This window comes from Wickerhamiella sorbophila (assembly GCF_002251995.1).
Source record: "Wickerhamiella sorbophila strain DS02 chromosome Unknown contig1, whole genome shotgun sequence".
Taxonomy (NCBI): domain Eukaryota; kingdom Fungi; phylum Ascomycota; class Dipodascomycetes; order Dipodascales; family Trichomonascaceae; genus Wickerhamiella; species Wickerhamiella sorbophila.
The window spans coordinates 2,756,109-2,770,499 of record NW_020193984.1 but is presented as its reverse complement, the minus strand read 5'-3'; the positions used below and the strand labels follow the sequence as shown (position 1 = coordinate 2,770,499).

Below are 14,391 nucleotides of genomic sequence, written 5' to 3'. Positions count from 1 at the left end.
GTGAAAAGAAAGCTGGCTAGTCAGCGTTGATTGGTGATATTCTTCGCTTAGTAAGAAACACTTCCGAGTGCCTAATATCCCCTAGATTCAGCCCACCCAGTACCCCGTACCATCTCCAGTTAGGTAAACGCGGAGTCGTATCAATTCTGCGAAATATATATATTTTATAGTTGTAAACAGGTAGGGTGAAAGTGGCGCGTAGCGCTTAATGCACGCTATTTTTTGCTTGACTTTTTTTCACTAGTGACCGCCGCAGCTCTTCATGCGGTCATATGCGCAGCGCACTTACTCAGATATTTAAGAACGAGGTTGGAGGGCCAGTTTATCAATGTACGATAGTGCTTTGCTGGCGGAGCTTGCAGCTGCATCTACTCAGAAGGCGTCTGCCGGAAAGGTCAAGCGTCATACCAACCAAGTGTGGGATGCGCCCGGATTGACTATTGAGTCATGGAAGTTCAACGAGTGGGACTACTATAGTACCAAAGTAAAACTACCGATCCCTTCCCGTGGCTTGTTTACCAAGGAAGACCAGATCGTCGTCCGAGGCTACGACAAGTTTTTCAACGTTGGTGAGGTAGAATCCACCAAATGGAACAGTATTCTCACCGAAACCACTGGGCCTTACGCATTGACCTTGAAGGAGAATGGCTGTAAGATCATGATCGGTGGCTACAACGGGAAGCTCATTGTTACGTCCAAAAACCGGACTGGTCCCCAGGAAAATGATTATAAAAATCACTCGCTTGCTGCCACCAACTGGATCAAGGCCCGGTTGAAGGAGGCTGGCAAGACCGAGCAAGAACTAGCCAGCGAGCTCGAGGAAAAAGACCTGACAGCGGTAGGCGAGTTCTGCGACGATAATTTCGAGGAACACGTCTTGGCGTACCCTCCGGAGAGTGCTGGAATCTACCTCAATGGTCTCAACAGAAACACCAGAGAGTTTCAAACTCTGGCCCCCAACGTGGTCAACGAGCTTGGAGCCAGGTATGGATTTCTACGCACAGACTTTTTGATGGTAGAAGGCGTGGACGAAACAAAACAATTCTTGGAAAAGTGTGCCGAAACAGGTGCCTACAACGGTCGTGACATCGAAGGGTTTGTGGTCAGATGCAAGAAGGATGGAAAGGACTTTTTCTTCAAGTACAAGTTCAAGGAACCATACCTTATGTACCGGGAGTGGAGAACAGCGACCCATGTCATTCTAAAGGACCCCCAGGCCGCCTGGAAATCCAAAATGCACAAGGAGGCCACCAACGAGTTTCTCAAGTTTGCACGCCCATACCTGAAAAGTCACCCAGAACTGGCAGAGAAGATCCAAAAAGAAGGAAAGGGCATCATTGAGCTCCGGGAAAAGTTTTTGGAGTATTCCAATCTTGATCCAGAACAGCTCCTGCAGCTTCAGATCAACGAGAAGGGAACTGATAAATACGTACTGATCCCTGTTGCGACCATAGGATGCGGTAAAACAACCGTTGCATTAACGCTGGCGTCTTTGTACGGTTGGGGTCACGTCCAGAATGACGATGTTTCGAGCAAGTCAGGTAAGTTCCGTACCTTCTCGAACCGCATCAGTCAAGCGTTCAGTGAGCACGATGTGGTCATCGTTGATAGAAACAACCATCAATTCAGAGAGCGTCAGCAGTTGTTTGAAGCTATGGATTTGATGGCGGACGCGAATGGATACGACATGCACTATATTGGTCTCGATTTCCTCCCCAATGGTCCGGCCCAGAAAGAATGGGAGGTCACTTTGAGCAGAGTGATGAATCGTGGTGACAATCACCAGACAATTCGCAATATGGACAGGCCTGCTGTTGAGGCAATCATGAAAGGGTTCCGCGGTCGGTATCAACCTATCACAGTGGCCAAAGAGCCTGACTCAAACTTTGAGTTGGTGATCGATGTGAACTGTGCGCGGGGGTCCAAAGACAACGTTACTGCTGTGGTGAGTGCCTTGAATGATGCATACGACATGGATCTCGAGACCAAGCCGGAGGAGCTGAATGCAGCTTTTTCAGCCGCCCTTGAACACAAGGCGAAGATTCCTGTGGGCACTCAGCCGGCCCAAAAACGTGCCACATGGAGCTTCTTCTGTATCAGGGTTGATTCCAAAGAGATGATGCAACTACTTGCGTCGAATCTGCAAGGAAATCCGTTCTGGCAAGAATTGCAAGTAAGCAAGGGCATGAGCCTCAAACAGGAATTCCATGTAACACTAGCTCACAAGGCGAGCGAGAAAACTCAATTCAAGGCCTTGAAAACAAAATACCACAAATTGCTTACTGGCTCTAAAGAAAATGGCTTTGTTGACCTCAACGTTGAGGAACCGGTCATAGTGGAAAGCATTTGCTGGAATACCCGCATTATGGCTGCCGCAGTCTCGTTACCGGGTGAACACTGCTCGTCGAATTTCCACCCCCACATCACGGTTGGAATGGCCAAAGGCGTGCCTCCAAAAGAAGCTAATGCCATGATGAACAACTACGATAACCGGGTTGAAATAAAGCCTGTTCGGCTAACGGGTAGATTATGTGCATTTAGATAGATAATAAGTTATTTTTTGCCTGGATAATTTGCTCGAGCTCTCGTCTCCGCTGTTCGAGTCGATCCAAATGCCGGTCCAGTCGGCCGTCGATTTCTTCTAGTGACGGCAGCATCAACGAGGTGTGCGTTCGGCTCAAAGCAAGTCCTGACTTGGCCAATTGCTGGTCCTCCCAATCGCTTTCTACAGAAATATCGTCTTGTGGCTCTAGATCTTCTAGAGTGATCTCTTGTATGGCTTTGACGTCAGGAGGAAAGTATCGATCCTGCAGCTCGGCCAGCGTCAGCTTTTTTCTGTCTTGACTCGCGCTCTTTTTCGCGGGCTTGATCACTTGCTCCGGCCCCGAATCGCTACCACTATCCTCTTTTCTCGTGGCTACTGTCGCCTTCCGCTTTGCGCGTTTCTTGAACATCACGTAGTCAGCAAACCTGGGGTCGGTACGAGGTATAGATATTCATATATAACTATTCCCAGCCTAGAAGATCGCGTCCAACGACACGGTAGATACGAATACTGCCGCTTCTAAGGTCATTGAGGCGCACTGTGTCCTTCTTTGAGTCCACCAGATGCAGCTTTTTCTTTGCACCATCCCAAGCGGACAGGACATAGGAGCCGTTGACATCACGGTGATACTTTTGCAGGGGCGATTTAGACCCCTGCAGCTTGGCGTTGTCAAAAACTACAATATCGCCCGGGCGCAGCTCTTCTGTTTGACGTGCAGAGGCACCAAAGTTTTCATAAATGCTTACACCGAACGAGCTGCCGACGGATGGAAGAACGCCGCTCACTGTCTTGAGGAGATCTTTGACGCCAGCAACCGTGCTTGGAGGCTTGGCTTGAGCAGCAGACAAGATTGCAGGGCCAAATCTCGAAGATTCAGACTTCAAAATAGCTGCGTCAATGCGCGGGGTCGCTTCGTCGTGTTGGTCGATCTGAACGTCCTCAGGGTTCGCCTTGTCGAACGATAGATTAATCACGGTCTGTGACAGGTCAGGTCGAAGAATGTAGATCTCTCGGTTAACCACGACCTTACCCCCGCGTTTAGTTGTCTCTGACTCCTCGACCTCATACAAAACGTGAGACATTTTCAAAAGTGCAGGAGGCACGCCTCTAGGCTGGCTATACCAGTTTGTGCCCACATCACAGAGGTTTGAGTGATTCCGAGAATGCGATGGGCCAGCCGGGGCCGCAGGAGCAGCGGGTGGTGCCGGGGCCTGAGGCACTGCCGGGGCGGGCGCACGAGCACTTGGAGCAGGAACAGGAGGTGCGGCTGTGTGATGAGGAGGAGGCATTGGCGGCGCAGAAGTTGCAGGTGGTGGTGGGCGTGGAACTGCTCCGGGCGCAGGCGGTGGCGGACCAGGAGGGCTACTCAGCGTGGGTGTTGGTGCCGTTGGAACAGGAGGTGCCCGGGTCAAGGGCATTTGCCGCGGCGGTGATGACGGAATTTGGGGTGGTGATGCAGGGGCCGGGGGCGGTACAGCAGGTGCTTGTGTCATGGGCGGCTGAGGAACCGGCGGTGCTCGACCTGGTGAAGGAGGCACTGGCGCCCGTGTCATCGGTGGTTGAGGAATCGGTGGTGCTCTAGCCGGTGAAGGAGGCACTGGTGCCTGTCCAGGTGCCGGGGGAAACGGTGGTGCTCTGATAGGAGACGTTTGGGCGTCAGTATCAATGTCTGCATCGCCACTACTCGAACTGATGGGCCTAGCTGCTGTCATGACAGACGGCACAGGGGGTCTTAAGGGTGCCGGAATATCACGCTTTGGCGAACTTACTGGTGGTGGCGTATGGATTTCAGGCTCGGAGTCTGTGTTGTCTTCTTCATCAGCCAAGTCACTCTGTGCAACCAACTCCGATTGTGTAGGAACTGGCGGGGCTGTCTGAGGCATTGTTTCTGCTGTCAAGCGCTTTTCTAAGCTCTGTACAGGTTGCGGAGATGAAGGGGCGGCTGTGACAACCGGTTGAGTCTGTACATGCGATGCAGGTGCTGTCGGAGGAACTGGTGCTGGTCGTGATCCAGGAACAGCAGGGGCAGAAGGTGCAGCAGGTGCTGGCCTTGATCCAGGAACAGCAGGGGCAGAAGGTGCAGCAGGTGCCGAGGGCACAGCCGGGGCAGAAGGTACAGCCGGGGCAGAAGGTACAGCAGGTGCTGAGGGTACAGCCGGGGCAGAAGGTACAGCCGGGGCAGAGGGTACAGCTGGTGCAGAGAGCACTGCCGTAGCGGTAGCTCTTGAATTGGACACAGCCGCAGGATCTATGGTCTCGGGTGTTGAAGTATATTCTAGATTCTCATCATCATCCTCAGCACCTTCCTCAGCAAGTTCCTCAGCAACTTCAGCATCCTCGCCCTCACTAGGCGCTTCATCTTCAGTCTCCTCAGGCTTGGGCTCTGCTCGTCCTAACCTCTTTAATAAAGTAGCATCCATCTCTGTTCCTAAGCCCATAACAGATCTAGGTTGAGCGGTCTCAAATGCCAGCCTTGCCTCTTCACGTTCACGCTCTTCAGGAGTCATTGCGTCCAGACCACGGGGTGCACGAGGCTCACGTTTTGGCGGCCCACCAAAACCAAAACCGCCCATACCACCATGCAATCTGGCCATTCTTTCTCGTAACGCAATCTTTCTAGCCTCTTCCTCGTCATCTTCCTCAGGACTAGCATCTTCCTGTTCTTCGACAGGTGCAGCATCGTCTTGCGTGTTAGTCCTTTCAAACCCGGCCTCCTCAACATCTTCATCCTCGACTTGGGCTTGAGCGTCAATTACATCAGTCTCATCGCCCTTCAAATCAGGAACAGTACCAGCGGAAGCCTGCTGTTTCTCTGAAAGTGCAGCTTTCCGAGCTTGCAACTCTGCTTGGCGCTCAGCTTGACGTTGCTTTAGGCGCTCCTCGGCCTCCTCTAGAGCGCGTCGCTCCTCTTCCTGGCGCTGCTGAAGCTGTTTGATACGCTCTTTGAGCGACATACGTGGTACATCACCCTCCTCTTCGGCAGCGGCATCGGAAGGTTTGCGCTGGACACTATCATCTTGAATAGGCTCAAAAGTCGTGCCAAATCGCTTGGGAGGAACCGGTTTCACCTCAAGTTGGATATCCTCATCAGTTGTCGCGAATGAGAACTGGGTAGATGAACGTCTTGGCGGCGGCTTAGCGTCTGGTTTGGAGTCCTCAGATTTTGGCTGATTGAAAATAGCCATTCGTGATTTGAAGTTTGAAACAAGAGACTCACTAGGATCTCCTTCATCTTCGCTTTCTGTCGGACGAAGATCTTTGAAAGCTGGCCCAGATTTGCCTGCTGGCTTGCTTTCCGGTTTAGCGCCAACTTCTTCTGGGTGCGTACCTTTCGCGGGGGCGTTTTCAACATTCTCGCGTTTAGCATCAGTCGCAGACAGTTTCGTATCGCTCTTTGGTTCTGTGGGTGAAGCCAATTGATCGCGCGTTTCCTTGACCACGGAAGCGGGCTCGACCTCAACAGCCGATGCGGCAGCGGGCGCAGTAGCGGGCGCCACAGTGACTTCATCGGCATCCTGTTGCTCAATTGGAGCAGCTTCAACTTTAGAAGAATCTGTGGCTGCAGCTGCAGCTGGCGGAGGTGTCAATGCTGTCGTATCGAGTTTGGTAGGCGCGCCCAGGACAATCTCCTTCTCCTCTTCCTCGTCCTCAGCGGCGGAGCCCCAATCGTCATCTTCTTGTTTTGGGGACTCAATCGCCTTTGATACACGTGTGGGTCGAGTTTGTGGCGCCGCAGGTACTGCTGGGGTGGATACCACGATCTTTTCAACATAGTTAATCGGGAACATGCCGTCCAGAGTTCGGCCATCAGCGGAAACATAAGTGCCCGCATACCACTCATCATCCAAAACTTCTGTTACAGTAATTTCCTGACCCTCTTGGAAAGGAAGGTCATCGCTTTGTTCGGGTTGATACGCATATAGCGCTCGCACCGGAAATGTAGACATATCGCAAGGTGTGTTGACGTGCGTCGGGGCGATCGGTCAGCTAAAGGAACCACAGGGTATTAGGAAGGTGTTAAGATGGGGATAAACCATCACCTCGAAACTGGTTAAAATAAAAATAAAAATGCTAATTTATGCATCTGTATCATATACAAATATGTTTCCCGACCGGGTAGAGAACAGAATTAGGCGGGGATTGCGTTGGGCCTCATTGGCCAACTTGGACTGAACGTTGAAGATGTAAGCCTTTTGCGTCGGAGAGAGGCTTGCGACTTTTCTCTTCCACTCATCTTGTGATCCCACAGGAACAGTACAGATGGCCTGTAGCACCTCATCCTTCAAGTCAAGGGTGACAATTGGTGCATTTGCCAACTCGCCCATGTAGTTTTGCATCGCCTCACGACAACGCTCTTCCAGAAGCCACATATTCTTGCGACCACCCTTGATCCGTCCGCTCTCATGCAAGATTACAACCCTGTTACCAGCTTGCTGAGTAGAAACAGTAGCGTCGTCCTCGTTTCCACCAACCTCTGGGGCAGGCGTTAAAAAGTCGCTGCGGTTGTTTGAAACACGCTCGTTTGTCTCTGCAAGCACAAAAGGCAGTAGTTCATCAACAGCAAGATCAGTGTCAACTTTTGTAGCCACTGTCTTTACCCGCAATGGCTTGAACGCCTTGTTTGACATGCTGAAGGAGTGCAATTGCTTAACAACAACCACAAAGATCACATGCTCTTTCTCAGCATATTTGATCAACTCTTCTGAAGACTGAAAGTTCCTCACAAGATCGCTAGAAATACCACTTGCCCATAAAAGTCGCACAAGATCCATACAAAGACCCTGTATATTACCGTCAGAGAACGAGGTCACCAGGACCTGGCACCTAGGTCTCAACCATCCAACTTCTGAGAGTCTGCTCTCCGAGAGCTGATCCATCTGGTTCAAAACAACGTCCGCAGCCAAATTAAAGCCTACCACGCGAGCAAGTGGCGTGTTACGATCCAATACCTGATGGCGGAACTGTCGGACCAGCGAGTCGTACCGTCCACCAGCAGCGACAATAAATTTCTTTGAATCCTCGTAAATCAATTGGAACATAATTCCCTGACTGTAGAATTTTGGCTGGAAATTAGACATCGGAGCAATGTAAATCGGGTAAGTGACGCCGTATTTGCGGCATAACGAGACCACGGCTTTGAGATGCAAAATGGCCAGCTTGACTGGCTCAGTAATCTCAATGAGCTTCTTTAAACGCTGTTCGAATGTAGGAACTCGTTCCCGAAAGCCAAACTGTTCTAATAAATCAAGAGATGTCGTCAAAAGGGTTGAGTGGCCAGCAAGTTCCCGACGCACAGACGGCTTGGAGGGGCCAAGGCCCAAATCGCCGAGCAATGTAAGTGCTCCCTGGAACTGAGGAGGCGTGACAGCACATTGTTCAAGAATAGCATTCAAGATGGCCTCATGATTTATGTGGATACTGATCTTGTCACTGTCAAAACAAGGGAACGCAGTTGCAGTATCGGACATTACTTTCAAAATCTCTGCATCATTGAAAACCAGATCTGAAGTTGCTTCGGTACCAAAGATGTCAAAATCAACCTCATTGTAGACCAATGGGTGCTGATCTCTTGTCGGAGATGCTCGATATACTTGACCAAACGTGTAACTCTTGCTGTATTCTGGAACCTGCTCAGCTAGACGTCGTGCTAGCGGCAAAGTTAGGTCGTGAGGAAGCTGTAGGACATTCCCTGAGCGATCTAAAAGGTCCATTGAGGTTGGTGTTTTGTAAAGAGTCGACTTTGGCGTGAGATAAGGCCTGAACCCTGAACTTTCAACAGCGCCATGGCGTTCAAAAACTTCGCGAAACTTTGAAAATACTTGCATTCTCAATAAAACAGCTTTTGTACTAACCATGCAACCGTTGGGTGCTTTCGCGAGTACAGACTGCCGTCCATATAAAATCTGCTGAGCAGACAACAATGGCTGATTGAAAAGAGACTGCAAAACTTGTTGCTTGATGTTGGAATCAGGGTTCATCAAGCTTCGCATTGCTTCTTTTACAGCTGCATCCTGTGGACCCAAAGGTATTTTGCCCGAAGCAAGAAGATCCACGGCTGATGGACGCTGAGAAGGATCGTGCGAGAGTAGGCTCACGACAATATCTCTTTCAGAGTTGTAGCGCTTGAGCGTGAATGCTGTGGGCAGTTCAATGGTTGGTTTTCTCAAATCGCGGATCGTGTTGACCCGCTCCATTTCGGTAGACATGGGAAATACCATCTCAAAAAAGATGATACCAAGTGAATACATGTCCACTTTTTCGTTATATTGTGCCTTTACAGACGGGTCGGTAATTTCAGCAGCAATATAAAGAGATGTTCCAACATTGGTTGTGAGATCGTCGTTCTCGGGAGCGTCGCCAGGCTTTGGCTGTGCAGAATTTTGTACAACACTTCGGGCCAGGCCAAAGTCACCAATTTTAATGTTTCGAGCCTCATCAATGAAAATATTTTTTGGCTTCAGGTCTCGATGGATAATACCCTCACGATGAATATAAGAGAGGGCGTCCAAAAGCTGCCTCATCAGACGCCAGTACTCTTCTTGGTGTCTGTAAAGGCCATCAAGAATCAGATCTGCTAGGGTATGGTTCTCACAATACTCCATCTGAATATAGAGGGTGCTCTTGCCGACAGGCGGTGATACTCTTGAAGCAAAACGCAGGTTCTGAGCAGTATCATCAAGCGTTTCTTCCTCGCTCGATGTGACAGCACTATTGTTGAGAAGGCTGGTTTGACCAACATCATTCTCTTCATCGTCATCGCTATATCCAAACTGGAACAGGTTGTTGGAGCTGGACATAAAATCACCAGAGGCACTGATAAGGTCAAGTTCGGACATGGAGTGACCGAAATGGATCGAAGAAAGATTGCTCGGTGTTAGAGACCTATCTTCTTCACTAGGGTTTGTTGGTTCGGCGATTGTGTCTGTCTGTGCTATGCTTGATTCAGTGATGGTGCTATCGTCCACAATCTCAACTGCATCTTCGAGCCAAACCGTAAAGTAACGCACAACATATTGATGATTCAAACGACTGAGCAAAACCACCTCTTGTAGAATATGAGATAGTGTTGAAGAAGTTGCTTGAATCTTCTTGATAGCATAGACGCGCCCGTCAAGTTTGTTACGAGCCTTGACCACCTGTCCAAATCCACCCTTTCCAAGAACACTTCCCTCGTCAAAATCGTGGGTGTAACGCGAATAACCTGGTAACCGATCATTTGTCAAGCTACGCGGTCGTGATACAGAAGTATGACGAGGCTCCTCAGATGTTTCTAGCTCGTAATCGGAACGTAGAAATGAGCTCGTCAACATATCGAATGCGGAAGAACGTTTATTGGGTGACGGCTCAAGGACATGCTTCAAAAACGATAGGAGGCTTTGTGGAAAGTTTTGAGACTTGACGTAGGTCAATGGATCACAAAGACTTCTGGTTGCCGCACGCCCACAGAGCATTTGTAGTAAAACAATTCCAAACTGCCACATATCTGTCTTGCGGGTTGGAGTAACCCGCGAAGCAGTGGCCTCGGGGGGCAGCCATTTTGTAGCCATTGTCTCCGAAAAGGTACCCTGACCAGCAGTTCTTTTGAGAGGGGGCATAAATGGATGCTCAGAGTCCAATTGCATAAACCGGTACATGTACGAAGTGTGAGACAAGAACACGGAGGACTCACCGGTCTCACGACTTTTGTTGACAAACACTGTGTCAACCGTTAGAGCCTTGTGAACAATTCCGACTTTGTGGATACTTTCCAAGGCATCCAAAATCTGGATTGACCAGTTACGAGCAACCTTGATGCTCAGGCTATCTACTGTATCCAGGAGGTCCCCCAAGGTGCCCATGTTGCAGTGCTGGGTAAGAAGAGATATTTGCCAGCCACTATCTTCATCTTTGGCAATTTTGTATTCGTAGAGAGCAACAATATTCGGATGCTTCAAGTCGCGAAGGGTTTCGAGTTCCCCCTCGAGATCCTGCAACTGTTTCCGGCCAGCAGAAGTGTTCCAATACGGTTCCGAAATAGAGACTTGAGTAAGGACCAGCAGCAGGTCGTCTTCGTGTGCCTGATGAACAATGGGTTTCACCAAATAGGAAGTGCCGAAAAAGTTTACCGGAGTTACTGCAGCACGCGAAACTTGTTGAAACCGAACCATTGTGCCATTTGGCCGACGACACGAGATGGGCCGATCAAAAGTGACAATTCCTTCATCTTCTGGTACAAAACAGATATTGGAGTCATCGTAGTCATGTGTTTCTTCGTTTTCGTCCTGGAGCTCTTCCAGAACAAGCTTTTCAAGTTGCTGTTGCTGTTCCTGTATCTTAGCCTCTTGCTCCTTTTTCTTGCGTTCCTTCTCCTCCATTGCCTTTTCTTCCGCTAGCCGCAAACGTTCTACCCGTGCTTCTTCCAGACTAGGTGTGACGGTTGCAATTCTAGCGAATTCATCTAACTGCTGCTGCAAGTTCGAGGTGATTTCGAAAATCATCTCGTTGCCCTTCAGAGATTCCGCAGTGGACTGTATCGATTTTCGCAGCAATTCCAGCTGCTTATGGTGTATTGCATTCGACTTGTCAATCTTGATCATCGGCAGAGACCGTGGATACGTTTTTGTCAGTTGAACGACAATTTCTAGCGAGATAGGCGTGTCCTTGAACTCGCTGCTCGGGCGCAGCTTGATTCGAAAGTGCGGGCTCGCCCGCTTGCTCCAGATCTCACTCGACTTGTACTCTTCAAAATCATCCATATAGATTGCTTTTAGTGCCTCCACCTCATTTTCCTGAATCTCCTCGTACTCCATGACGGAGGTGGATTAGTGAGATTTTGTCTGTAAACAGAATTTAAAGGACGTGAATCCCGACAAAGAGCTACATATATACAAGAAAGCGGGCTTCAGGCGGAAACTACCCGGAAAATCAATGCTGTGGACGTCAATCCGAAAAAAAACGCAAGCCCGGCTTTACAGAGAATTCAACGTCTCGATCGCCTGTTCGGTGGTGATGCGGTGCATAACGATCTTCTCGCTACTGCCGTCCTCGAATTTCATAACCGGAACGTCGAAAGCATACAGATCATAGAACTCTTTGTTTTCTGGCTCGTCAATGTTCACCTCCTTGTAGTCAAACGGTACAGTTTTGCCAGCAGCCATGAGATTGGTCTTGGCGGTTCCACAGAGACCACATTGCGGGCGGGTATAGAAAGTCACACTCTTTAGTAGATACTGTGAAATACGCATATTGCACTGGAAAGACTCGTGATAGCTGATCCGGACTGGGATGCTTGTTAAGCCATCGTCTCATGCAGCCTGAAAACCATGGCCCGTTGCCTGCGTTTAATGTGCTAGTGAGACTGCTGGAAGCGCTGGAGAACTGCACGGGCCAAGGATCGGTAGATAACCGCCGCATTCAAATTGAGACATTCATAAAGCAATGGCGCGACAAGGTGGGCAACGACATCTACCCAGCTTTTCAACTCCTTTTGCCCCACATTGATAGCGAATTCCGGCAGCTATACAACGTCAAGGAGAAATCTCTGGGCAAAATTTTGGTCAAGGCTCTAAATCTGAGTCCGAAGTCTCCCGAGGCAGCCTCCTTGCTCAACTTTAGAGCCGCAACGACTAAAGGATCTGGGGTTTTTGCCGATTTAGCGTTCCACATTATTGATGAGCGCGACACGCGAACGACTGCCAGCGAGACCTCAATGGGTGAAGTTTCTGCGCTTTTAGAGAAACTCATTGGGGCGAAGCTGCCTGAACAAACCCAAGTGATGCGAGAAATGCTCCAAAAGCTGAGCGCACGTGAAATGAAGTGGGTTCTTCGGATCATCTTGCGGAATATGCATATCAACGTATCGGAGCGCACGTTTTTCCGGTGTTGGCATCCTGATGCTCAGCTGCTTTTCAATGTCACAAACAATCTCAAAGAAGTATGCCATGAGTTGTGGGATAATGACGTTAGGTTAGAGGCCAAAGACCAAGTGGTGCGACCACTTTCTTGTTTCAGGCCCCAGCGAGCTTTATTCAAAAAAAACGTGATTGGAAACTTCTCGGAAATCGTGGACCAGATGCCTGGTTTTTTTTACATCGAGGAGAAAATGGATGGCGAGCGAATGCAGTTGCACTATGTCGACCATGGGAAAGAGATGCGGTATTTCAGTCGCCGGGGAAAAGACTATACAGCATATTATGGCAAGTCAGTTGAAGACACAAAGGGAACACTCTCGAAACATCTCAAAAATGTCATCAGCTCTCGAGTATCGAATTGTATTTTGGACGGTGAGATGGTGGCATGGGACGACTACAACAAAGAACTGTGTCCTTTCAACAAAATCAAGCAAGCTGCTACAGGTTCCAACAGTAAATGGAGACCAATGCTGTTGGTTTTTGATATTTTACACCTCAATGGCAAAGACTTGGCTGCATATTCTCTGGAGCAGCGCAAGAAGGCATTGGAGGCGGTTATCCCTCCTGAGAACCGCGAGCGTGGCCAGGGTTACCTGGAGATTTTGCCTTATATCGTCGGTCATGATGCCGACACTATTGCTAAAGAATTCAATCGAGTTATTGCTGCTACATCAGAGGGCTTGGTGGTGAAGAATCCCAACCTCATCTATCAAGTTGACGGCATTAGCAACAGTTGGTTGAAAGTCAAGCCTGAGTTTATGTCTGGATATCAGGGTGAGAACTTTGATCTCATGGTTGTCGGCGCTTATTATGGTAGTGGGTTCCGGTCGCAGTTACTGTCTAGTTACCTGTGTGCCCTCCGAAATGACGAAGACTACTTGAGCTTGTGCAGGGTTGGCTCAGGGTTTTGTACTGCTCTATACGAGAAAATCGCCCATGAAACCCAAGGAAAATGGTTTTCTGGCCCTACGCCTAGTTGGTTGAAACTGTCACTGGAAGTACCCGACGTCTTTATTCACCCCCAAGATTCTCTAGTGTTTGAGGTCAAGGCCTCGCAAATCATTCCTTCAGATAGATACTATGTGGGGGCTAGTCTGAGGTTTCCGAGGTTTGTTTCGATTCGCGACGACAAAGGTCCTAATGAATGTCTCACATATCAGGAGTTTCTGGACTATCGTGAAGAGCATACTGGCAAAAAGACCAAGAGGGTATCTAAAACTTCAAAAGTCCGCAAGAGAATCCATGTGCAAAACGTTGATATCAAGCACGAGGGTCTTGAGCCTAAATCGAATATTTTCGCCTTTACAACATTCTGGGTGGCCGGAGACACCTATAGTCCAGGATACTACACCCAACACGAGCTTGAACGTATCATCAAGGAAAACGGGGGTGAATTGGTGCATCATGGAAGGGCAGTTGATACAGTGGTTGTAGCAGACTGTGCAACTCCACGAATTGCCAGAATAATTCGAGATCAGTCTCGTGATGTGGTTCATCCCCGTTGGATATTTGACAGTATCTACAACAAGCGAGCTCTTCCCTTTGAGCCGCGTCATTATTTATTTGCTCGAAAGCAAACCTTGGAAGAGTCAATCAAGCTGGTTGATAAATATGAGTTTCCTTTGTATCGTGACAAACGACCAAGCGAAGCCGTTGAGCTACTGCTCTCAATGCCACCTTCTGTTGGGCCCTATCCGCGAGCCCGCTTGGCCCAAGTTTTGGAATCTATCATCAAGAAAACTCCTTTCAAAAACCGCTGTGTAGTTTTTCACGGCTTTTATTTTTATTTCGCCAAACCTAGCTCTCGGCTCGAGCGCATGGTTCGATTTGGTGGGGGGCGCATTCGTCACGCCAATGACCCAGAAGTCACCCATGTAGTGGGTCCGCCGCAATTGAAAACTGCGTATCCGCATGCAGAAATAGTTACGAACGATTGGATAGAAAAGCTATGGGATT

At 49.2% G+C, this 14,391-nt stretch overlaps 5 protein-coding genes across 5 annotated transcripts; 2 read left to right on the top strand and 3 right to left on the bottom strand.

Annotated features, from left to right (window-relative positions):
• Nucleotides 1-81: 81 nt before the first annotated feature.
• On the top strand, nucleotides 82-2,545 carry B9G98_01727 (tRNA ligase; the record flags this gene model as incomplete). The annotated part of the gene is made up of 1 exon (XM_024808285.1): nucleotides 82-2,545. The coding sequence occupies exon 1, from the start codon at nucleotides 329-331 to the stop codon at nucleotides 2,543-2,545; it is 2,217 nt and encodes a 738-aa protein (XP_024664053.1). The 5' UTR covers nucleotides 82-328.
• Nucleotides 2,546-3,006: 461 nt separating this feature from the next.
• B9G98_01726 (SH3 domain-containing protein C23A1.17) lies at nucleotides 3,007-6,492 on the bottom strand (the record flags this gene model as incomplete). The annotated part of the gene is made up of 1 exon (XM_024808284.1): nucleotides 3,007-6,492. The coding sequence occupies one exon, from the start codon at nucleotides 6,490-6,492 to the stop codon at nucleotides 3,007-3,009; it is 3,486 nt and encodes a 1,161-aa protein (XP_024664052.1).
• Nucleotides 6,493-6,621: 129 nt separating this feature from the next.
• On the bottom strand, nucleotides 6,622-11,334 carry B9G98_01725 (eIF-2-alpha kinase GCN2; the record flags this gene model as incomplete). The annotated part of the gene is made up of 1 exon (XM_024808283.1): nucleotides 6,622-11,334. One exon carries the CDS (start codon nucleotides 11,332-11,334, stop codon nucleotides 6,622-6,624), a length of 4,713 nt encoding a protein of 1,570 aa, XP_024664051.1.
• Nucleotides 11,335-11,493: 159 nt separating this feature from the next.
• On the bottom strand, nucleotides 11,494-11,769 carry B9G98_01724 (hypothetical protein; the record flags this gene model as incomplete). Its single annotated transcript, XM_024808282.1, has 1 exon — nucleotides 11,494-11,769. The coding sequence occupies one exon, from the start codon at nucleotides 11,767-11,769 to the stop codon at nucleotides 11,494-11,496; it is 276 nt and encodes a 91-aa protein (XP_024664050.1).
• A 62-nt stretch (nucleotides 11,770-11,831) lies between these two features.
• Nucleotides 11,832-14,313, top strand: B9G98_01723 (DNA ligase 4; the record flags this gene model as incomplete). The annotated part of the gene is made up of 2 exons (XM_024808281.1): nucleotides 11,832-14,193; nucleotides 14,237-14,313. The coding sequence occupies 2 exons, from the start codon at nucleotides 11,832-11,834 to the stop codon at nucleotides 14,311-14,313; spliced, it is 2,439 nt and encodes an 812-aa protein (XP_024664049.1).
• Between the last annotated feature and the right edge of the window lie 78 nt (nucleotides 14,314-14,391).